The sequence below is a fragment of the Pygoscelis adeliae genome, unplaced genomic scaffold (assembly GCF_000699105.1).
Source record: "Pygoscelis adeliae isolate BGI_AS28 unplaced genomic scaffold, ASM69910v1 Scaffold268, whole genome shotgun sequence".
Taxonomy (NCBI): domain Eukaryota; kingdom Metazoa; phylum Chordata; class Aves; order Sphenisciformes; family Spheniscidae; genus Pygoscelis; species Pygoscelis adeliae.
This window is the reverse complement of record NW_008825262.1, coordinates 350346-374062: the sequence shown is the minus strand read 5'-3', so window position 1 is coordinate 374062 and position 23717 is coordinate 350346. Positions and strand designations below refer to the sequence as shown.

The 23717-nt window shown below is 42.0% G+C and overlaps 1 protein-coding gene across 1 annotated transcript in view; it reads left to right on the top strand.

Annotated features, from left to right (window-relative positions):
- NCAM1 (neural cell adhesion molecule 1) overlaps positions 1-23717 on the top strand; it is a 62216-nt gene that overhangs the window by 13751 nt on the left and 24748 nt on the right. Inside the window, exons 10-14 of the mRNA XM_009329558.1 lie at positions 4261-4411; positions 5003-5187; positions 5544-5640; positions 6446-6616; positions 7861-7992. Coding sequence (XP_009327833.1) covers positions 4261-4411; positions 5003-5187; positions 5544-5640; positions 6446-6616; positions 7861-7992 — 736 coding nt within the window. The remainder of the gene's footprint in view (positions 1-4260; positions 4412-5002; positions 5188-5543; positions 5641-6445; positions 6617-7860; positions 7993-23717) is intronic.

Genomic DNA, 23717 nt, shown 5'->3' with positions numbered 1-23717 from the left:
TAAAAAAAAAAAAAAGGACAATTAAAAATAAAAGCAAATGTAAAATCTGACAAATACTGCTTTCACCATTTTCTTCTATGCTACCAGTGTGAATCATATCTCTCTTCTAGAGTTTTAAGAACTAGAAACAGCGTGGTATTCTGGGAAAGTTGTTTTTTTTTTTTTTCAAAGATACCCTCTTCTGCTCCAGCCAACTCATCTGTTTGCTCATGGTACTCCTTAAGTTTGACCTTCTCTTAAAGGACAACTGCATCATGTTCCATTTCAAAATCAATGCAGATAAATCTTTCACAAGTTCTATTTCTCCAGAAAATGCTCCAAATTGCTAAATTATTATTTGTCTTTGATTTGCAAGGGTCAGTGAGGGGGTGTGGGATAATGCAATAACTCTGTTTGGTGCAAATGTGGTTTGTTGCTGTTTTATTTCACGTTCAATGCTGTATTTTAAAAATAATAATAATAACCTACCCTTACATGCACCTGATTTGTAGCATTATTGCTTCAAAATGGACCAGAAAGTATGTTTCCAAGCAAATAATAGAGGTCAGGTAGAGAACAAAATTAGCTATCAGAACTGGGTGACTTGTATTTGTATTTTTAGGATCAACTTTGTGAAGGCTCTGGGTATCCTGAATTCTTTTTTATTTTTAAGCTGTCTTAAACCATAGAGACTGATGTGACCTAAACAAGGTGAACCTCTAACTTAAGCACCACCTGCCTTTGTTTCATATGGGGCTGAGAAGATACTGCCCATTCTACTTTAAAATAATGTGTTGGAATACATGAATTGTGGCAAGTGAAGGCATCGGATGTTCAGACCAGCTTGCGTTGAAGAATTTGGAATTTGAGTAGTTGCATCTCTTCAGGCCTCATGTTAATTCCTATTAGAGTTGTTTCCGTCTCCCCTCCCTGCCCCCCATGTTTTCACTGTGTTCTTTGTCTCAAGCTTTTTATTAATATGAGCACTAATACTATTAAGCTTGCTGTCTCTAAACTTCTTACTGCGTCTGTGTCTTGAAATATCCAAGTGGGGTTCTGTGAGGATGTTGTTGAAGCTTATTGTTGCAGCTTGTGTAGACATATCTTTAAAATAGCTAGCATGGAGTCTTTTAGCAGTGTATTCCAGCGGCAGGGAGTTCGGTTCTCAGGAAACTGAGTGAATACTTGGCATTAAGTGTTTCACTCTTACTAATGTATTAGCTAGTTTAAAGTAAGGAAGTCTCTATGACCTTCAGTCATAGCAGCATATATGGGTGTTAAATCTTGCTTTCCTTGCTTTGGAGGCACAACTGCAGTTGGCTGCTTCTTCCTCTAAACCACAGTCAGCTGTACTTACTATGCACAGTCCAAAATGTCTCAGTTCACCATTCTGGTCCTGCATATACTAGAGAATTGTTGAAAGTCATATTAGCAGTATGTGCTAACAAACCCCACCACCACATTATCACCAACAGATGCTAAAAAAACTCAGTTACAAGCAAAACTACACCTCATTTACACCACAAACTGCTGATGCCTTTCTGGTAACTGGGAATTAGTGCAACCTTACAAATATTAAGAGCTGCAGATGAGTTCTGGTTAGTGCAGTGCAAGTACAGAGCTAGGAGAGACCACTCATCTTCCTTCACTGGAATTTGTAGCTGTGGTCAGGATTTACAGGTGCTGTTTTGTAATGATGTCCACTGTGTGGAAAGCGGGTGAGGAGAAGATATGACTGTGAAATTAAGCCATGGGTACTTGTTTGTGGAAGGACTGAAAAATCCGAAAGGTGGAGGGAAGGGAGGTAAATGCATTTTCAACTTGTCTCTCCTCTTCCCCTTTGGCACTGAGGTATTGAAATCTAGGCCAGCTTTGTACATAGTGACTATGCGCCATGTGGCATTGTCAGAATTTGGAGGAAAACACCTGCATGTATCTCAGGATAAGTTGTAATAATCGGCAATACAGAGAACCATCATACCCTTTTCTGTAGAGTGGCAGTTGCTATGGCATGAGTTATTGCCTGTGTCCCTTAAGTTGTCTCCCCATTACCATGAAGCATTTTGTTATCCAAAATCCTTGAAGTCAAAGAGGCTAGGTAAAGGGATTACAAGTGTCTTCATCTGGCTCACGAGTTTCTACCTATCTTATGTCTCTAATAGCCAGGAATTGTTAGCATCTGATGGTCTGAAATATGAATAAAGAAAACTAGTAACATGCTTTCTTGGATAGACATTTTTCTCTTCTTTGGAGTATTTTTCCTGATCTTTCTTTTTCTTTACTTGTGCCTTTCGCATTAAGAAACAGAGCTTCATCTTCAGAATCGGTTGCATTACTTGTAAAGTTATCATTTTACCATGACTGCCTAGCACCCTGTTTGTATTAGATCTTGACAAAGTGGGGAAAAGGCAGGTGACACTGGGTGTAAAATTACCTTTGCTGTAATGATCATGTGCTGGTATTTTGCCATGTTTATACTCTTGCCTGCTGATGGGGTCATAGAGACGAGTATTTAGAATATTCACCCAATTCATGAGCTAAAAGAAGCTGGGAGCCTCTGCAGATCTGGAGTCTTGACATTTATGGATCCTGCTGCAATAGTTTCAGAAGTGAGCTGGGTTTTGTAGTCAAATCACGAGTCAGAGAAAAGGATAACAAATATAGTCAGCCAGTGAAAAGAAAGGTAAAAGCAGAATTTGATTGTGTAAGATAACACAATGGACTAATGTTGTGTTAAGGGATCCTTCCCTGGTTCTAGGAAATGATGCACACACCACCACGTGTACATGAAATAAAGAACTGTTCCCAGCAACACAAGGGACCAAGCACAGGAGAGGGAGTAGAGTTTGTAGCTTGTGGCATTGGTCAGGCATTGCAGTAGACCTGCGTGCAGGGTAGAAGAGAGAAAAAAAATACATATAATGGGTTTTGTGTCATCAAAGGATACTATTTTTGTGCATGTGAAATTTGACTAGCTCAAATGAACTAATGTTCAGAACTAACAGAGGTAATCACATTTACTTGTAGAAACTTTTGTCAGTCTCGGAGATTGAGACCACTAGCTCAGAACAGAAAGAGGCTTCAGGCCCGGAGGATCTGACCACTTGAGATACCAGAGATGTACTTTGTGCTACAGCTCAGTGCATTTGGCTGCTTAGTATCCTCAGGGTTTTTACTCATAATCTCTGTACTTGTCCTGTATCTTCCAAGAAATTAATGCTTTTGGAGCATTAATTGCATTAAGTGTGGCAGGCTGCAGCAGCAGGCACAGCCCTGAGGGTACCTAACTTGTTCACTTGTGCTTGTGCTACTTTGGAAACTAGGTGAGAGATTTGGTGCTTTAAAGGTTCCAAGCTGAAGCACAAGCACCAAGAGCCTGCATAAGCACCAGGGTGGAGGGAGTCGTCCATGGCCTTATGTGCTTCATGTATTAAGAGAGCATTTGGGCTTTGGTCACAAATTGGAGAGAGGTGGGGGGGGAAGTTATGTGGGATGGGATCACTGGGTGGCTGCAACCCCTTTGAGGAGATGGTAGCCTGGATTTTACATTCCTTGTCTCTGTCATTGACACCCCTGCACTTTCTTGCATGTGGGAGCAATTTCTAAACTGGCATGTAACCAATGCAGATTGCTCTAGAATTTTCTTGAAGCATCACAAGACCTTGAAGCGGGGTTGTCTCTAGAAGGGTGACATAGTTTTCTTGCCCTGTTCACTGTACCTTACTCTCCTCAGTGCCATGTTCAGGTGAAAGTTCTGAGCTTTCATTTTGCCTGATTCAGCTCTGAGGTCTGGATCTGTTCTTATTAATGCCATTTCAAGGACATTGAAATAAAACAAGTATCAGTGAGAGAAGAGGAAGACCTGAATTCTCTGAGTGGAAACACCGTAGCCATTGGGGAGGTTTTCTACAAGGGCACGCTGGCGAAAATTTTTAACCAGAGCTGGATCTCTGCAGTTCTCATTCTGGGAAAAAGCTTGATGTTATCCAGCTGTCCTCAGATACGTAGTAGCATCTGATACTTTGGTCCTTCATTTCATTTTTTTTTCCTTCTCCTGAGTGCTTTGAATCACTGCAGTTGGCCCTGTGTGACAAGGAACCTTCTTGTTGCTTTTGGAAATGCCTCCCCGTGCCCATGATTTCACCTGGCCTCAGGTGATCACTTCTGAAGTACTGAGCACTGGAGGGTTGGTGTGAGGTAGACTTGCATTTGTTCCCATCCCCTTAGTCTGCACCACAGGCTCAGAGCTCAGCCTCTAACTCTCTTTTCCTTTCCTGCCAGACCCTGGATGGGCGCATCATAGTACGTAGCCATGCCCGGGTGTCATCCCTGACTCTCAAAGAAATTCAGTACACAGATGCTGGAGAATATGTATGCACAGCCAGCAACGCCATCGGGCAGGACTCCCAAGCCATGTACCTTGAAGTGCAGTGTAAGAAGTGGAGGATGGGGTGGAGAGGGTGTTCATGTGTTTAGAGGGGGGACTGTTTTGATTTCCTTTTCCTGTGATGAGACTGAGGCACCTATGGCTAGGGAAACGTGTGTTGTTTAGGTAGAGGGCATGGGAAGCAACTCGGTCTGAAGTAATTTTGTTGGAGACATATTGCTGTGTGCACACATGCAAATGTGTGCTCTAGCTGTCTCCAGCTGGGATACTGTTTGCACCTTGGGAAGATTAAGGGCCATGAATCTGCCGCAGTCCCGTTTGTTGGGTGCATCAGAGTTCTTCCCTAGGAGAACTTCCTGCTATGCACTTCCCTAGATGCATAGCGTGCTGTTTGCTCCTCCTTCCATGCTGCGTTAGGAGCAGCTTTTGGGACTGAGTAGGTTACCTCCTTACATCCTTCAGCAAAAGACAGCACCCATCCCCCTAGATAAGAAGGCAGTTCCCGTTTCCTATATTAGATTTGCTTCCCCACATTAAACTGGACCCCAGACAAGGGATCCTTAAAGTGAGGCTGTCTGGGCTACTTTCGGAGATTTTCTGGCTCAAATTGCCTTCAAAAATGTGTCTGTCTTTCAGATGCCCCCAAGCTTCAGGGCCCTGTGGCTGTCTATACCTGGGAAGGGAATCAAGTTAACATTACCTGTGAGGTATTTGCTTACCCTAGTGCTGTCATCTCCTGGTTCCGGGATGGACAGCTGCTTCCCAGCTCAAACTACAGCAACATCAAGATCTACAACACTCCATCGGCAAGCTACCTGGAGGTGAGGAAAAGCAAGGAGGGGAGAAGGCATATGCAGCCAGGAAGGCTCAGTGCTATCAAATAATTTATGTTCCTGATGTTGAAGGAGTTAAGTCTTTTGCTAGGGCACCCTGTTGGTAAACAGGAAGTTGTGTAGTGTTTCTGGCACATAAATGCTAAGAAAAATCAGGTAATAGAAGACACCATCCCCTCCTTGCCTTTGACTTTCTGCCCGCTGCAATCCTCCCCTCTGTGGACAGCCGTCAGTGTTAGCACGTGTACTTTTATTGTGGCTTCTCTCCCCAGCAAAATGCAGAGTGCATTCACAGAGTGAAAAGGGTTTTCTGATCCGAGCATGAGCCTTCATTCCTTCCACAGGTGACACCAGACTCTGAAAATGACTTTGGGAACTATAACTGCACTGCTGTGAACCGCATTGGCCAGGAGTCCTCAGAGTTCATTCTTGTGCAGGCAGGTGAGCATCCCAGGCAGGGAGATAAGGAAATGCATATGCAGCCCTTGAGCTGAGATGACAGAGTGACCGTTCTTTTCTAGTTTGTGTTGGTGGGGTAGCAGGAGAGCCAGCTTCTACTTTCAGAGAGACTGTTCATAGATTTTTGTGTTGGGATGGGCTGTAGATAACAAAATCCTCTGTTTCCTTGTTTCTGAAGGATCTCATTCTTTTCTGTGCTTCCAGTACACTTTGACAGAGCTGTGATCTTTGATTTTTGACAGACTTTGCATATGTGCATATGTGTGCATGTGTGCTTCTCAAAAACAGCAAAATACCCCTAATAGTACAGGTAGTGCAAGACAGAAACCTCAGAGCACTGTGTACCAACCAAAGAGGCCCAATGTCTGACTGCATGACAGACTGGAAGGGCCTCTGGTGTCCTCTCAGGGCTGCTATAGAGACAGATTTAGGAATGGTCAGGTTATGTATTGGAGTGCCCTATGGAAGAGACTGTAGGGACAGAATAGCATCCAGGATGCTCTTGCTACTCTGCTCCGGTTGTCCTCTTTTGAAGAAGGTACTGTAAGTCTCTAGTCTCTTGGAGGAGAGACAAGATGAAGGTCTCCGCACTGTCTAATTAGCATTCTTAAAAGCCCTCTTAACAGCCTTCCCCTCCTGAGGGGAGCCTAAGGCCTACCCTTCTCCTCTCCTTTATAAAGCCATGACAAGGGTATGTTTGATATTCCCAGTTTTCTGTTTTCTTTGCCACAGGAGCTTGTTTCCCGCTGTCTTCTGTATCACTGGTTGTTTTCCCTTCCTCCCCCAGATACTCCGTCCTCTCCTTCCATTGACAGAGTGGAGCCCTATTCCAGTACTGCCCAGGTGGAGTTTGATGAGCCTGAAGCTACCGGCGGGGTGCCCATCCTCAAGTACAAAGCAGAGTGGAGGGCACTGGGCGAGGGAGAATGGCATTCAAGGTTGTATGATGCAAAAGAAGGTAGGATGATAAAACAAGATGTTACCTCCCCCACCTGCATCTCAAAAGACTTTCTTTCCTTTAGGGGAAAGCCAGAGTGGAGGGTTCCATAGCTTTGCAATTTCAGCTCCTATATTAAGGCCCCAGACAAGTTCTTAAACATTTGCTTTGCAGTGACACCTTGAATTTTCAGTTGGAAACGAGGGCCCTGCTGTGCTGATAGCTCTACGTATGTGACGGGGCACCAGCCTTCTCCACCTACAGAGTGTGTATCATAGCGCTATGTTCATCTCTGTATCCCTTGTTTGCACCATCCTGTGTGAATAAGGTGAAAAACCCTGTGCCTGGTATCGAATGAGGTTTCACTTGCTGACTGGGGAGTGACTGTGTGCTTCCTACAGAAGGTTTTTCAAGCCTTGTCTGTCAGCCCCTTTAGTTATCCTTCTGTTCCCCTTGGAACATAAACCCTCCTATTCCAGAAGCAAGTTTAACTCCCATCACACCCTGTCTTGTTATAGCAATCTCCAGGAATACACGCTGCTTAAAATGTATCCTTAAATCCAGTAAACTAAAGGAATTTTGATTTGGGAGGACTATGAAGAGGAGAGTTCTATTTCAGAGCTGAGTCTTCCACTGCCAGTCCTGGCTGGAACTGAAATTCTTCTTTTAGGTCCCCACTGGAGTGATGTGATCATAGTTAGAGTCAAGTTTATTCTTCTTATTTCTCCCTTTGTGTCTGTGCAGGAAAAATAGAGCTTATTTCTTTCTTCATATCACAATGACCCCACAGCAGGTTCTTTCCATCTCTTACATTGTGTCTGACCTTACAGATTGTTAAAGGAGAGCAACGGGTTTCTCCTGCTAAGGACTTTGCTTTCAGTTGGATCATGCAGCCCAACAGACGAGCAGTTCTAGGTGGTATCTCTACTACAGTCAGAGCCCCACATGACAGTGGTCTTGAAGAGCATTATTCAGGGAGCTCCTTGGCACAGGCCAAGGGCTGATGCCTTCTGGTGTCTACCATAAACGCTGCTACATCCCCTCTAGAAAGGCTGTGGCCACACACCTCTCTAATCAGCTGGTTGATACAGAGGTGGTAGCTCTGACCTTTCTCTTTGTCTGCACTGTTTATGTGAGGCTGGGCCCAGAAGAGGGCTCTGTTACATGGGGTGGGTGTGGCAAAAGTATACGGTAGAAACATGGCATTTATTGTTGAGTTAAAGCCTGAGCCTTTCTTTGCTTTTCCTCCCTTGTTTCTACAACAGCAAATGTGGAGGGCATGATCACTATCACTGGCCTGAAACCTGAAACAACCTACTCTGTGAGACTGTCTGCGGTCAATGGCAAGGGTGTGGGTGAGATTAGCCTGCCATCCGACTTCAAGACACAACCAGTTCGTAAGTAAAACTGAGACCTCCCTCTGCTTCTCTGGTTGTCTTTCCTTGCATCTTTCCAGGGAATCTCTGTCATGCATGGATGACACCTTGTTCTCTTGCAGACCTTGCTGCACCCTTTGTTTTTGTTGTGCTTTTTGGTTGTAGTGAATTATTAATTAAAAAAATTCTTTGAAGGTAGAAGGCAGAGGAACTATTTTATTTGCACTAGTTTGTGCCCTGGGTTACTAGTATAAACTTTGTATTGTCAAAGAGAAGGGGCTGTGCAATGGAGAGTTTTAGTAAGAAAAAGCAGCGAGTTGAGAAGGGCATTGGTCATAGAGAATGTAATGTCATTGTCGCAAGGCAGGTTTTTTTGCAAATTGGGAATTAAGAGATTCAGCATAGGACTGGCCAAGAACTGTGGAAGGAGAGAGAGGGAGAGGGATTTCTCTTTTCTGCAACTCACTGATTTAAGATGCCCATGCAGCACGTAAGGTGATTTTCCACAGGCTCTTGTCTGCTGTCCTTGGGTAATCTTCCACCCCAATGGCAGGATGCTCTGCTGTGACTTAACACTTTCCCTCCTGTTTCAACCAGGAACAAAAGAGGCAAGAATTAAAAACCAGAGAGTTATTCAAGACAGGAAGGGGAGAAAGAGGGGAAAAAAGGTGTAGAGTAGCTAGGGGAGATGTGACAAAAGCAGGCAGGGGAGCGGTGGTCTGTTATCCTTCTACACAGCCTCATCCAAGTATTAGGATCTGTATTCAGCTGCCCACAACTCCTGGGGTTCTTCTTTCCCATTCCCCTTGCATTTAGATCTACAGCCTATTCTTCTTCCCACCATCACACCCATACTTGTGTACCTATTTCATAGCTCTTCTGAAAGCACTATGCAGGACCTTCTCCTGAATACAGAGCTAGCCATATTCCTAGCCCATGTATGTGCATGCTTTGAGGTAGTGCATGGTCTTGATTTTGTCTGCCAACTTCTGCCTCACCAGAATTGCTGAGCGGTATGGGACAGTATACATGCCTTGTTGCTTGGAAATCCCAGGCTCTGTGCAGTAAGCCAGCCCTCACAATTGATGTCCAGTCTGTTGTGATAACTCCTGTAACCTACCCCACTCCCTAGGGTTGGATTTGAGACAGCTGGTGGTATTTTGATTTTCCAGCTCCATGTTCTCTATCTCCTCTTCTCACCTCTTCTACATTTTTTTTTTTTTCTATCTTCGTCTTTTCTTTTTGTCTGTGTTCCATCCATGGAAAAACTGCAGGCATCCCTCACTCACGTAAGTGCCTCTCTGCATTTCTTTCACTCTCTTTTTATGTTCCTAGAGTGTTCCTCTAACATACATAACATTAGCTGTTAATCTAGTACCTTTTTCCTCTCAGGGTCTTTAGCAATGCAGTAACTGGTACTGTCCATTACCTAACAAGACTTACACTAGAATAGTCATCCTACTATGGGTAATACTGCTCTTTTTAGAACAGAATTAGGGGTTAACATCTTTGTCTTTATTGTAAAGCATGCAATTCAAATATTTAATTTAGTGATTGTCTACTAATAGTAGTTAGCTTGTTGATTATAGAGTGGAGTAGCAGAAGGCTTCATGTTTATGAATCGATTAAAAATTTTCAAATTTTAATGAAATGTAGATAATTCAGGAAAAAAAAAAAACGGGAGAAAGTTTTAGCTAAATTGAAGATCTGGTTTAGACCAATTGAGAGCCAACCAAAAAATTCATAATTTTGAATATCTTCACAATTTTGAAAACAAAAACTTCAGGAAAAAAATTCACATTTTTTGCCTCTTCTCACTAATATTTTTTACCATTAGTAGTGTTTGGACAGTCTTCCAGCACTTGTGTAGATTGTATATTCAAATAAATAAATAAACCTCATGCTAAATAAAAAATGCATGTTTCCCCCTTCCCAATGCAAAATGAATTAGAGAGATTTGATGGATATGTTTGTCAGTTGGGTTCAGTGAAACCCAACTGTGCCTTTCAAATCGGAGTTAATCAATGGCAGCTAAAAGAAACCTCTTTATCTAAGTGAGCATTATTCTGTTTGTTAAAGTATGTGTCCTTGTGGTGAACTGTTGTTATTCCCAAGATTGCATGGGTAAGCTTTATGAAGCTGCTGTCGCATGCTTTGAGATTGCTGAAGCTGAAGTAAAAAAAGGAAAGATTAATTTTTTTTACCCTAATTACAGGATTTGAATCATGCTTGTGCTATTTTTCCTTAGAGATTGTATTATACAAAAGCTTGGTCTTCGTGGACCACTAACAGGATGAATGGATTGGTAGTCAGGGTGGATGAATGAATGGACAGTTGGATAGACAGAATTGCAATTTTCAGTAGTTACAAAGAGTCAACTGGGAGACATGTTTCCAGAACATATGTGCAGTCCGTTGCCTAAAATTGTTTCAAGACTGTTAATTTCGGTAGAAACAATATATCCCTTATATGAAGTTAATCATGGTTAGTATTATAACTATCAGGCAAATGATTTGGTAGGCCCTTCTGAATTGGACGTAGTCAACGATACACAAGGGAGGTAAGGGCTTAGGTATTCAGTCTCTGCAGATCAGTACCACAGGGAAAGGGAAAAGTTTCAATTAAGAAGAGAGGAAAAAGAACATTAAAAGCTTTGTTTCAGCCACATGGACAGATCTGTCTGCCAAGCCTCATGTTCATCACCTGGGGACAGGTACGTGGCTTTGAAGAAAATAAAATCACACTTGTAGTAGAGTTTTTTGCTTTATTTTTAATGTGGCAATTGGCTATCAATCGGTCTGTAGTCCCTAACTCTGCTCCCTTGTGGGGTAAGTTCCATTTCTTTTTTTTCCTTCTTTGTGGCCTATAACATTTTTTTCATTTACAAATTAAATTCTGCTGATGCTCTTTCAAGCACATTTATGCCTTGCAGCTGTGATCCTTCAGAGCATTTGGTTCTCTAATTCTTTCTCTGCTCTCTGGGATTCTCAAAGCCCATCTCAGATCATGAACTGGGTTGCAGCAACGGTGAAGAGATTGTTGGCACAACAGAAGTGCCATTTTTCATCTGTGCTGGAATTCCAGTCACACAATATTACCTGTTTGTGGACAAAGTCAAAATCAGGAAAAAGTTGGGTGTCCATTAGTCTGGTGTGATTTGAAGATCATAAAAATGTTTCAGAAATTTTACAGGAAAGAATATAAAAGCTGTGTTTTGACACCAGCCAAGGCTGTATTTTCAGACTAGCCAAAGCAACTAGTTTTCCTTGCCATATTATTTAAAGTTTCTGCTTGAGTGTAAAAGCTGACACCATTTTTTAATGCCTGCTGAGATATGTCCGTAGTTATTTTGATTTTTTTAATTTTCCTCAATAAGCAAAAAGTAGTTTCTTTCTTAGAGGCACATGAAGGCCCAAGTAATTAGTGATAATGATGTACTATACTAGCATAGATGAGAATTGTGGGGTTGGGAGGATATCTGTCTAATTTGACCGGGGTTTGTATGTTCATCCCAACAATTAGCTCTTTTTCTGCATTTCCTTTTCCTTATAAATCTGAGGACAAACAACGGCTGCACACAGACCTTGTGAACGGTTTTTTTTTCTTGAGCCCCAGCTGTTTCTTGCTGTTGTGCAGGTGGGACCCAAATGTGTGTTAAACCATGAGAGTGTGTGTGTGTATGGTGTGTTTGGTTTTGATATCAAAATATCTTAATGTAAAAAAACCCAAACCAACAAAACAACACTAAAATAATCCCCAAATTCCACCTGGTCCTAAGCTGGCAATAGGATAGTTAGCAATGGCCTTCACCAAAACAGTGTTCACGTAGGCTGTGTTTTGCTGCCATACACACAGTGCTGGCCAGCATCTCTGCTGGCCTTAAATGGCATTGGTTTGAACTCCTGGGAACGTTGGTGAACAGTGGTGTGTGTTCAGTGATCCTGTGTTACAAGAAAGTTGGTTTAAAGCAAGAACTCACAGAGGATCCAAAATGCACATCTGCCAAAGTGCACTTACTTTGCTTGTGCTCTATGTCCAAATAGGCTTGATCTGACAAAATCTTACCAATTTGTTTTTTAATTTTCCATCTTCTGGCAGTATTTAACAGGAATCAACTCCTCTTCTCACCTTCCTTTCTCTTTCTTTAGCAAGTACTGCTGCACCCACCTCCAGTTTAACAGAGAGTGAGTATGGTAGAAGAGGCTGTTATCTTTGTTCCACTTTGCTCTGCATGCATCTCCTCACTGCGTGTGGTGCAGTCTGCCTAACATCATTGGGTGTTTTCCTTCTTTTCTGTAGATATATATTTTTATTTGTCTTGCCCTGAGTGAAAACTGAATCTTCAGGTAGAGGAACTACAGATAAGCATAAGTTTGATTTCCAGGACAGAGAAAAGCCACAGACAGCTCCCAGGTACGCTGGACTCATGGAAGGAGAGAGAGCAAGAGAAAGATGTAGAATGAAACCCTGCCCATGTGAAAGCTGGTTGTTGTCACTGGCCTTTGCGATTAAGATTTCTGATCAGTTTGTGTTCCATTCTTGAGGATGTCTTATGGGATATGCTCAGCTTTTGTGGTGTGAAGCTAAATTTCCTGAAATCAACTTAGCACAGCAAATAAAGAGTTTAGTTTCTCAGCTAAATAGAGCAGAAGATACTCAAGTGATCAGCAGGGAATGGCTTGTGCTTCCCTAAGCCTGTTACTAAGACACCTTCTGGAGCTGTGGAAGAAAACTAATTTCTTTATATCCTGCTTCATCATTTTTTTAAATCTGCATAATCAGATTTAGGCTGCAAACTGCACGAGGGTCTATTCTGTTCTCCCCTCACACCAGCAGCACTGATACCACCATGGGAGGAAAAGGAAGTTGTAGAATCATAGAATATCTCAAGTTGGAAGGGACCCATAAGGATTATCGAGTCCAACTCCCTGTTCCTCACACAACTACCTAAAACTAAACCATATGACTAAGAGTGTCATCCAGCTCCTTGAACTCTGACAGGCTTGGTGCTGTGACCACTTCCCTGGGGAGCCTGTTCTAGTGACCGACCACCCTCTTGGTAAAGAACCTTTTCCTAATGTCCAATCTGAACTTCCCCTAATGCAGCTTCATTCCATTTCCTCGTGTCCTATTGCTGGTCACCAGAGAGAGGAGATCAGCACCTCCCCCTCTGCTGCCCCCCTTGAGGAAGGTGTAGACTGCGATGAGGGCACCCCTCAGCCTTCTCTTCTCCAAGCTGAACAAACCAAGTGACCTCAGCCGCTCCTCGTAAGTCTTGCCCTCGAGACCTTTCACCATCTTGGTCTCCCTCCTCTGGACACACTCTAATAGTTTGATGTCCTTCTTATATTGAGGCACCCAAAACTGCACACAGTACTCGAGGTGGGGCCGCACCAGTGCAGTGTAGAGTGGGATGATCACCCCTCTCGACCAGCTAGCGATGCTGTGCTTGATACACGTCAGGACACAGTTGGCCCTTTTGGCTGCCAGGGCACACTGTTGACTCATATTCAACTTGCCATCAACCCAAACTCCCAGATCTCTTTCTGCGGGGCTGCTCTCCAGCCTCTCAAGATGTCTGATTTACCCCTCTCTGTAGCTGTAGTTCTCTTGAAGAGAGAACATGAAGAACAGGGCGGAAGACATGACGGTGGCAATTCTTTTGTTTTTAAAGATGTTGTATAGAATATATAGAGAAATAACTCGCAGCTCATGAGGAAGTCATTCTTCCCATGACTTTTGGAAGTAGACATATTCCTCTTTGTCTTACTGTCCCGGTAATCCTTGTATTCAGTGCTTGTACAGTCTGTCTTTGCTCTTGGGAGCGGAGTGCTTAGCAGCATTCCCAAGGGGATTTCAGTCTGTCAGCTTCTCTCAAAACTGTCTTATTTCTCAAGGGTGTTCACGCCTTGTTGGACTGTTAGATCTTTTTTCCTCCTCTCTGCCTGTACCCTGGTGAGAAAGAACAGTGCGTTAGGAGGGTAAGTTCTCTTTAGTCCTTGCTCCTTGTTGGGCAAAAGCTAGCAATGGGGTACTGCTCTAGAGGGCCGCCCAGAAATTCCAGTACTTAATGGGCTAGCAACATGTAAACGTAAGTTGTTATTTGGGCCAAAAGTAGGCAAAAATGCTGTAGCTGTCTCTGAAACTGGATTCAGAGCTTCAAAACTTTTTAGGATGAAAAAGCATCAGCAGGGACCCTTGGAGCCGTAGCTTGCTGAGGAACCATGCAGTGCAGGCTGGCTTCCCTTTCACCTGGAGGGGCCTGTATCTGGCAGCACAACTCTGCCTGTGGAGAGGGGTTGGAAAACAGCAGCAGCAGAGCACAATTTTTGCAGCCTCTTCGGGTAATACGCATCTGTCATAAGGATTCAGTATCATTCTCACTCTCCCCTCATTAGACTTCCTCTCTTTCCTTTCTATTACACCTGCCCCTGCCTCTTATAACTTATTTACATGGTATGCTTCACCTTTACATGTCCTATCTGTCCTTCATGTTTCCATAGCAACTCAGCCTCTTGCTGAATCCGAAAGCTCAGAGCCACCAAGTGAGTAGATGGGAACTGCTCCCCTTCGGTTCGGAGTGCTATTTGTTATGCTGTAGCCCTTCTATCAAGGGAATTAAAGTGCTATACTGCATTATTTTGATGTCTGTTAACCAACTATCTGGCATTAATGTGTCGTGTGAGCATGTAGCTGTTAAGAACCCAGCATGATACCACTCTTCCTCCTCTTCCTGTCGTCCTACCAAGCATGCGGTAAAAAATGGAAATATAAGATTTAGAAGAAACATGGAGGGGGAGAAAGAGGGGAAAAAAAAAGAAATTTGAATAATCATTTCCAAAAGGGATGTTTCACGTTTTCCATTAGTGATTTTAGTGTTAAAGCTGCCTTTGCAGAAGGGATGCGGACTAAATAATCTTCTTGCTACCCTGCCTTGCTCTATTTTCTGTGAATTTAGGGAGATACAGTTGATATTACAACTATGGATGTTGGATGTTGAAAGAAGATGCAAATGAAGAGGTAGACTATCTTACAGGAGAGAGGATTGGGGGAAGAGGGAGCATTGCCCCATCTTACCACTGATGCCCTGCCTGCATTAAAAGAGGTCTGAGACTTCACAAGAAGTCCATATCCGAAATGGGAATTGGATTGGGATTCCCCTCAGTTCTTGCTCAGTACCTTGTTGGTTAGATAGCCATTCCTAGTGAGACTGAGTCAGGTGAGCAGATGCTTCCATGCTGGATCGAAGTGGTCTAAGGAAAAATAGCTAAAACTTGCATTAGTTGATTTGTACGTAAAAGAACCATTTTGAAACATCTGGTTTAGACTAGCTGTTAAGAGTTCAGTGACACACCTTCCTGATACTGAGTGGATGTATCAAATGTGTGATTTTAATCCCTACTTGTAGGAGACTTGCAGCCAATCACATGCCAATATGAAAGCCAAGCAAATATTTGCAACAGTCCTGGGGAAAAAAAAAAAAACAAACACTTAAGGAAAACATAGGTTTACATGGTGCATATGTGTGTTTTGAACAACTAATCATTTCTACAAAGCCAAATGTGTTTTCTTTTGATTTGCAATAATAAAATGTATGTGTTTCTGTGAATATGGTCTTTAAGATAAAGACCTGTGTGTCTACCTGTAGTGGGTTAGAAATGGTTCATCACTTCTAAATGGAGAATGCTAAAAGCATGAAGTATGTGTTTATTTGGGGGTTTGGGATTGAGGGAGAGCATAGTATGGCTAGTCTAGAACTGTCAAAGGAATAAAAAAAAAAATTTATTAATGCATTTATGACTGGCACGTTCCATGTTCTTACACATCGCATGAAATGTCCTTTTATCTGCCAGTGACCACAACGAACGCTTTCCTTCTTGCAGTATTTTTCATGTATACAACACGCCAAACCATAATTCCTGATGCATCTGAAGTGGTAGTGGTTCTGTATTGCTGAAGAGAACTTTTAATTCAAATCAGACTTGGAGGATGGGGTGGAGAGGACAAAGGGCAGGGGAAGGGTAGCAACCAGCAGGTCTACTAATAATCTTTTATTTTATTTCTTAGGAGGCAGACTCCAATATGGCTGTTCATATGTGGGGCTAGGAGATAGCTTCACTTGTGAGGGAAAATGTTGTGTTAATGTTTTGCAGAACATTCTTTGTTCCTTAAAAAGAATGGGTCTTTTTACCCAGAAAAGATAGTAAGAGCTAGTTCATGATAAACATTTTCCACACTTTTTTTTTTTTGGTTGGTTGGTGGAGGAGGGTGTTGTTTGAGGGGGGGCAATGTTGGGTTTTTTAAGGGTAAAAGTTTCCATTTTCACTTACATTGAAATGTAAGTAAGTAAGAGAGATCAGGCTCTTATACTGAACAGAAGCAGATCTCACCTCTCACTGCCTCATTGTCATTTGTGTACATATTAAATTTATGCAAATAGTAGATACATTTGTTTTGTATGCTGTGTTGTTCTGCAGCTTTTAAATATGCTATATTCAACAGCATAAAAGGGCATTGGCACAAAGCAGATGCTTTTATAACTTTGCATCATTTAATTATTGATGACGTTGCTGAATGATCTTGTGCTTTACCCTAACCTAACCTCAGTGGTTAAATGAATGAAACCAAGAGCAATTAGAAATTGAGAGCTGCTGTGTAGCGTCATGAGGTCAGGAAAATGAACAGTGGATCTAACTGAAACTCAATGAAGCTGAAGAGAGTTTCCTCACTGACTTCAGTGAGTTTTTTACTTTATGTGATCAGTAACATATGGGAGATGTCTATAGTCATGTAAGAGGTTTAGGAACATGTATCTCCTTTGACTTAATCCTCTTAGGTTGCTCAGATAAATAGTTTTGTATCGGTGGCAGTAACGAAGTTTTTCTTGCAGCTCTCCACTGTGGAATCTGTTTTGCCTAGAAATGTTTGAGGGCACATGAAAAAGGTTGGGTTTTTTTTTTTTTTTTCAGTTGAGGTACTAATTTGGGTCTTTCTTCTATCTAGTCTCCTGGTTTTCCAGAATCTATAGGAACCTTTGTCATATTTACTAGATACTGGCCAACAGATTCAAAAGTTGCAGGATCAGGGAGGTGGAGGACACTGAGCAAGAGACATGCAGGTGGAAAGCCAAGTGTGTTTTTTCTATAAAATCTGTGTTATCTTGCACAGTGCATCCAGTCAATTCAAAATAGGTTGTAGTCTTGGGGAAAAAGTCACATGGGCATCCCAAGGAGCTGGTGATTCTTTTTGCTTTGGAATTTCCTTCCCCAAGAAAAGGGCCTGGCCACCAAGTATTTGTTATAGTAAGATAGATGTGTGTGTGTGTGAAGCCTATTTACATAAAAAGTGAAAGTTTGATAGCAGCTGTTCATTAATACACTTATCTTTCAGACTCCCTTTTCTTTTTCCTTTCCCTTTCACTCATCCCAGATTTACCAGGAAGTAAGTACAGATGTGTATATTCTCTGCCACTGTCTGTGTCCAACCAGAATCCAAGAGCTACTATTGCAGTGCCTCAAGGCAAACAATGCTGAGGTCCCTGTCTCCAAAGGAATTTCATGTTCAGAGACAACTCTAATCTAAGATCTAGCTAGCTATGGAATTAGGGAGAAGCATTTTCACAGAACAGACAAAACTGCAACTCTCCTTTTCATGCTTTTTAAAAAATATGATCTGCAAGTAAGCTGGTCAATGGTCCATATCTCTTAACAAGCCCTGATAATAACAGTAGCTACAAAAGGCATTTTTATCAGGTTCCTTGGTCCAGTAGTCCTGAGAGAGACAGAGCTGGCTATGAAAGCCGTTGTGTTTTCAGATTCACTTAAGTACTGCTGGTGAATAGAAGCCTATGTGTACCAGGGCCTCGTTTCCTTGCCAGCTCCAAGACAATTGGTGTTCTGACTACCTGACTTCTACCTGTGACAACAGGATGAATTTCAAGGTTTTAAGCTAAAGACAGTATTTCCAAATGTCTTCTGTGTCTTAGAAGCCTCATGCAAAGTAGCTTTTGGTTATATTTATACTGCTAATTTTGCCCTTGATCTTTGACTAAAGCTTTCTCTCAGGAGGAAGTGATCTCAAAGGCAACCACTCTTGCCTGTTTTTAAATCTCATGTTATATTAAGCTTACTGGGGATTTGCAAATATGTTTCCTCATGAGCAGAAGACACTGAATGCCTTTCGAGGCAATCTCACGGTAACTTTTAAACTTCCCCCCTTCATGATGCACCTGCCTAGAGTTCCATGAGTCTATGTGTATAACTAGAGACAATGGATTGAAAGCTTAGATGTAACAAATTGATTTTACATTTTGTACCATCGGTTCTTTCCCCAGTAATGGTATGCCCTTAATCTTGTCAGATACAAGCACCCAAAAGATTAAGGGTTTAATTGTCATTACACCAAATTAACCGGGAAGTACCAGAGCACTGTGAAGTAGCCTCATTAAGATAAGACAGAGGAACAATCATGAAGTTTATAAAATTATAAAGTAGATTGTAATTTAGGAAGGGAAACGGAGCATGGAGTTAGTGGTGTCCTCCAGTCCAACAACTGATGATTTTTTTTTCCATTCCCCTGTCATACAGTCTGCGCACTTTTTCATCTCTTTCAGCAGTAGCTGTCTTCCTCGTGCCATCTTTGTCATTCATTTCCAGTGCAGAGCACTTCATTCCTCTCCTCGTTGACAGAAAAACCCCTTGCACACATGAAGTCATCAGTGTAATTCATTGTACGTGACTCATGCCATTCTTTGAATCTTCAGGCTGAATGTGTTGGATGGAGCTTGTGCACTGTGAGTGATAGCTGTCCGTCTGACCAAATTTTGGTTGCAGCTCTTTGGTTGAAACCTCCATCCTTGGAAATGTATACACATAGTAGTTTTTTCTCTTTTTCAGTTATTATTGTTGTTGATATTTAGGAAGACATTTGTTTCTGCAGAGAGGAGGATACATCAATATGAAATGCCAAGGTTTGTCTTCACTGAACTGCGTGGGCTATGATTTTGCCCATTTCACCTCTGCTGCCTGGATTGTTTCTGAATAACAATGTATTCCCTTTTTCTTTCCAACAGTCTTGTATCCAACAGTCTTGTGGATTCCTTCAGCTGTCCAAGTTCTGATGCACACTCTGCAATAATTTTTATTTCTTCTTTTACTTGGTATTAATAAGCAGTGATGCGGCTGTGCCTAACACTCACAAGGTCATAACTCAGTGCTTTCTATGGTTTAATATTCTTATATTTCCAGGCGATTTTACTGTCTCCCCAGTGTTTCTGATATAGACTGGCTAATTTAATTTTGTTTCTATTTTATTTAGTCTGTAATTCTGTTGTTGATTTTTCCCTTGCCCATTGTTTACATCAGTTTTTTAATTTTTTTGTATTTTCCATGTGACCTCCTCCACTTTCCTTTCAACCAATCATGTGCGTGCGTATCATGTGACTTTGTCATGTGGCTTGCATGGTGCTGATGATGTCGTCCACGCTGGTGAACAGAAGGTAAAATATTTTGTTCTGATTGGTTGCCTAGATTTGGGGTTGAGGATTCCCCTCTGGTTGGTGACCAGGGATCTCCAAATTCCATCACTCCAAAATCCTTCTACAAGCCTTTTGGAGAAGTCGCTCACCACTGCATGTGAAGAACTCAACTTCAGTCTTCCACACTGAGCTTGAAAAAACTTGGAGGGGAAAAAAAAACAAAACCAAAACAAAAAAAAACCCGAAACAAACAAGGCAAAAATCATGTGGCTCAGTCATTTGCTTCTTGCACTATCAGAATCCAACAGTCAGCATCCTAGTAAGGCTCTAAAACTCTCTCTGGCTTTAACACCAATGACAGAAATCCTTTTGCCTTTCACGGTACCAGTGTGCCAACTACAGACTGCTAGTTGTTGGGAGATTGTGGGTAAGATGCTCAGATAATGTGAGCACCGTATCTGCTGTTGCTTTAGCAACGTTTTGACCTTATACAGTATAAGTTTATAGAGAGAGATAGATACATACACACACACACATTCACACTATACATATTTAGTAGCCTATCAACAGGATCCAGAATTCCCTCTTTCTGAAATTTGGTTATTGGTAAGCATGTCACATTATGATTTAAGCAAGAAAATTTTCTATCATGAGTAAAACTTAAACATAGCTAGAGTGGGAACTATGTTTTTATAAAGTAGTATATATAGGCACACACAGAGTACATGATGGGAGCTAGACTTCGCACAATTTGCATCAGAAGTACTATTGCACCTTTCTTGCCAGAGCACCTCATTCCACCCACACGGTATCTCAGAGCCTGGCAAGGGATTTAATCTGAACTCATTTACCAGCAACAGTTACAGTAGCTGGTGATCTCCATGAAATCAAGAAGCAAATGATTGACCCTTGCAGCTTATGGAGATGAAATCAGTCTCCCAGTAAAGTGTGTGGTAGTGAATTCTGCAACATTGTGATTTTTACAACTTCACTTAATACTCTGTGCATAACCTAAAGGGGGGGGGAGGGAGGGAAACTTCTGCTTTTCTGCTTCCCCAACTAAACAAATAATTTTGAAAACCAGGAAGCAATTGGCTTTTTTCAATTTATGAATTCTGAAATCACCTTATTGTCTTGGACCGTAACTAACACCAGTAACCTTCCCACATGACTGCATGCATGGAAGCAGCCTCTGTTCCCCTAGTCTCTTCCCTCTCTGGTTGAAATCCAGGAGGATTGAAGACTTGGTTGTCTTGTTTTTGCATGTTCTTCTGTTTTTGTTCTGTATTCTTGATTGTTGATGTTTGCTTCTATTGTGTGCATTCTGAAGACTCCCTACCTATTCTTTCTCACCCATGTATATTTACCACTCGTGGAGACTTTCCATAGGTATGGCTAATGTTTGTTTCAAATTGTGACACTGTAGATCATAATCTAGTCCTATTTACATGATGGTCAGAGATTGCAGAAATCAGCTGCTTCCTTGTTCATGTGTTGCAGAAATTACTGTAGGTTGCAGTTGTATTCTCTAAGCACAGCAAGGATGCAGGATCTTTCTTCGGTGCCAGCTGGGCAAGGATTTAAGCTCATAGTCTAAAGCGCTGCAGTTGTCTAGTAACCAATTTGAGCTGCTCTTCAAAGGTGGGCAGAAGGAACACATTTGATGGGAGCGGAGAAGAGATGTGATAAAAGGTCTCTATCATCTGCACTGCTATCATTTCTGGGGTCCAGCACGCATTCAGTGCCTTGCGACTAAGGAAAAGTTTGTGCTGCCTTTTCATATTCTCTTCTCTCTCCACCTCAAGTTTTCACTACAGGTGGATCCAGTCCTGGTGCTTGTGGCACTCTCTAAAAACCAGATAATTAAAAACAGTTAGCTGCTTCTGAAATCCAACTACATCAGACTAGTATTAGATCAAGGAAGCACTTTGAATGTAAATTAAACAACGGTGAAAGGATACCAGGAAACATTTACTGCTTCCCTGCAGGAGGAGATTATTGGTGCTAATGGCTTAACGGGAGTGGATAAAAAATAATTTGAAAATGTAATGGCTCAGAGCACTGTCCTCAGCTACCCTTACATCACGTGTATAGGAGCTAACAGGTAGTGATTCGGGCTTCAGAAGCATGCAGAACAGTTCCTTATTTCAAGTACAGTTGGTCAGATTCATTATGAGTTACATCTGAAACTCAAAGAATGGATCTCTGAGGTTAACACTGGATTACCAGTGATGTGTACCCTGACAGGGCAGTGCCATCATAAATAATGCTTCACTTCATGCATGTACTGTCCTGTGTTCTTATCACAGCAAAGCATTGGCTTCTTCCTTTCTGAAAGTTATAAACTTGATAGCTGGAAAAGAAAGACTGTGCAGTAACACTTAGGTGACTCCTGGGACCTGCACTGTAATCAAGTACAGTGCAGCAATTGAGTAGCCCTCATGGGAGGCAGCAAAATAGTAGTGCTGCTTCCTAGAAAGATAGGAGCTGCAAGGCTGGAGTCACCCCTAGTCCCAGTGTCTTGTGTCTCATACTGGCCAGCAAGATGTTTCTGTCCTGAAATCTGATGCAGCAGGAGTCTTTCCTGATGTCATTATTGTTTCTAGAGAAGCCAGCCATAAGGAACGCGGGGAGTGATCTGGACAGATGAGTGATGAAGAGCTTGAGTCTGGTTGGGTTTTTTTGTGCAGCTCTTTGTGGTTGTAAAGATAAGGAAAGAAGAGTTAATGGAAAGAAAAAGTAAGTCCCCAGAGCCACAGAAGATGTGAGAGCAGAAACAGACCTAGTTTCCTAAAAGGCACTAAAGAGACTGAAGGCTATCTAATTCACAGCTTGTCATTTCTGGGCAATGGTGCCTTTGGAAGAGCCATCATAGAATGGATGAGTTGCCTTTCAAAATATAGAATTCCAAGAGCTCTCTTGACTTCAGCTCCAGAGAAGGTTTGCTCAAAAATAGTTTAAATTGTAAGAAGCAGGCAGTGTGCCATGCATGTCTATTAGCTTTTCTCATAGGTAAAGCACCTATTTGGTTTCCTTTTTTCCTTTGCTGAAGGGTATCCTCTGGGTGAAGTTTAAATCAGTGGAAGTGGTCAAGTTCTAACAAAGTTTGTAGGGTGGCTGAAACCTGTAAAGTTTACATCTTTGAGCAAAATCCATCCCATTTCTCAAGGAGAGTAAAGCATAGAGGTGAAAATTTAAGTTACTTGTCTTCTGCCTTCCAGGGGGCTCCAGTTGCATTATTTGATACTCTTGCTGCTGGACTGAGTAAGGTGCCATCTGGCTCAGACATAATCACTCAGCATTGGTTCACCATAGAGTGAAAGCTAAGATCCTGCATCCCTCCTTCTGCAGCAGAGTGAATTCTAAGCAAATAGGTGTTTGTAAAATGATTGTACAGAGGAAGTCTGGCATGCTTGGAGCGGACTGCTCTCAATAAGCTAAGTAGCAGCATCACAAGGGGGATTCTTTAAGGATCCCACGTTTTACGGGTGGAATGCGCAGATTTCTGCAATATGTCCAGTCAACTCAGCATAAATTGAAGGTTCCCAGGCATGTAGCACACCTTTGTAATGCACTTTTGCTTTTCAGCCCCCATCCTGTAGGGAGGATGCATGTTCTGTGAGCATGAGTTTCTTCTCTAACCTTCTGACGACAACCTTTTCTCTTCAGCTACTGACACTTTGACTCATTATAGGGATGCTGATTCTGCTGGACTAAACTTTTCCCACTAAACTTCTTCCTCCTTTGTTTGAAACTACACACTAACCCATTTTTAATTTTACAGCCTTGTGTCTGGATTACATCTGTCTGCTTAAGATAAATTGAATGCCATGTATTTATGGAGAGAAAACTAAAGTATTCTTCACCAGGGCTTGCACTGCTATACCTGTTGGGTTTCAGCCATTAGGAGTGGTCCATATTCTCCTATTTGAAGATAATGTTTCTTAGAGCAGAAGTGCAAAGAAACTATTGGGAAAGGAAGGAAGGAAGGAATTGGGAGCTAGAAACTAGGCAATTCAAAGTAAAGAAAAATTTCAGCAGAGAGGGTAATTAATCATTGGAATGGCTGTGTATAAGGTACAGCAGCATCTCTGACATTTAAAATCTATCAAGAATGAGCATCTTTCCAAAGGATGTTCCTTCACATTTTAGTCTTGGTACTCAGTCACTGGAAAAAATTTCTAGCCTGTGTTAGATAAGAGGTCAAATTCTATAAGTACAGTGTTCTGTTATCACTTCAAGATCTCCTTACTTATTACTAATTACTTCT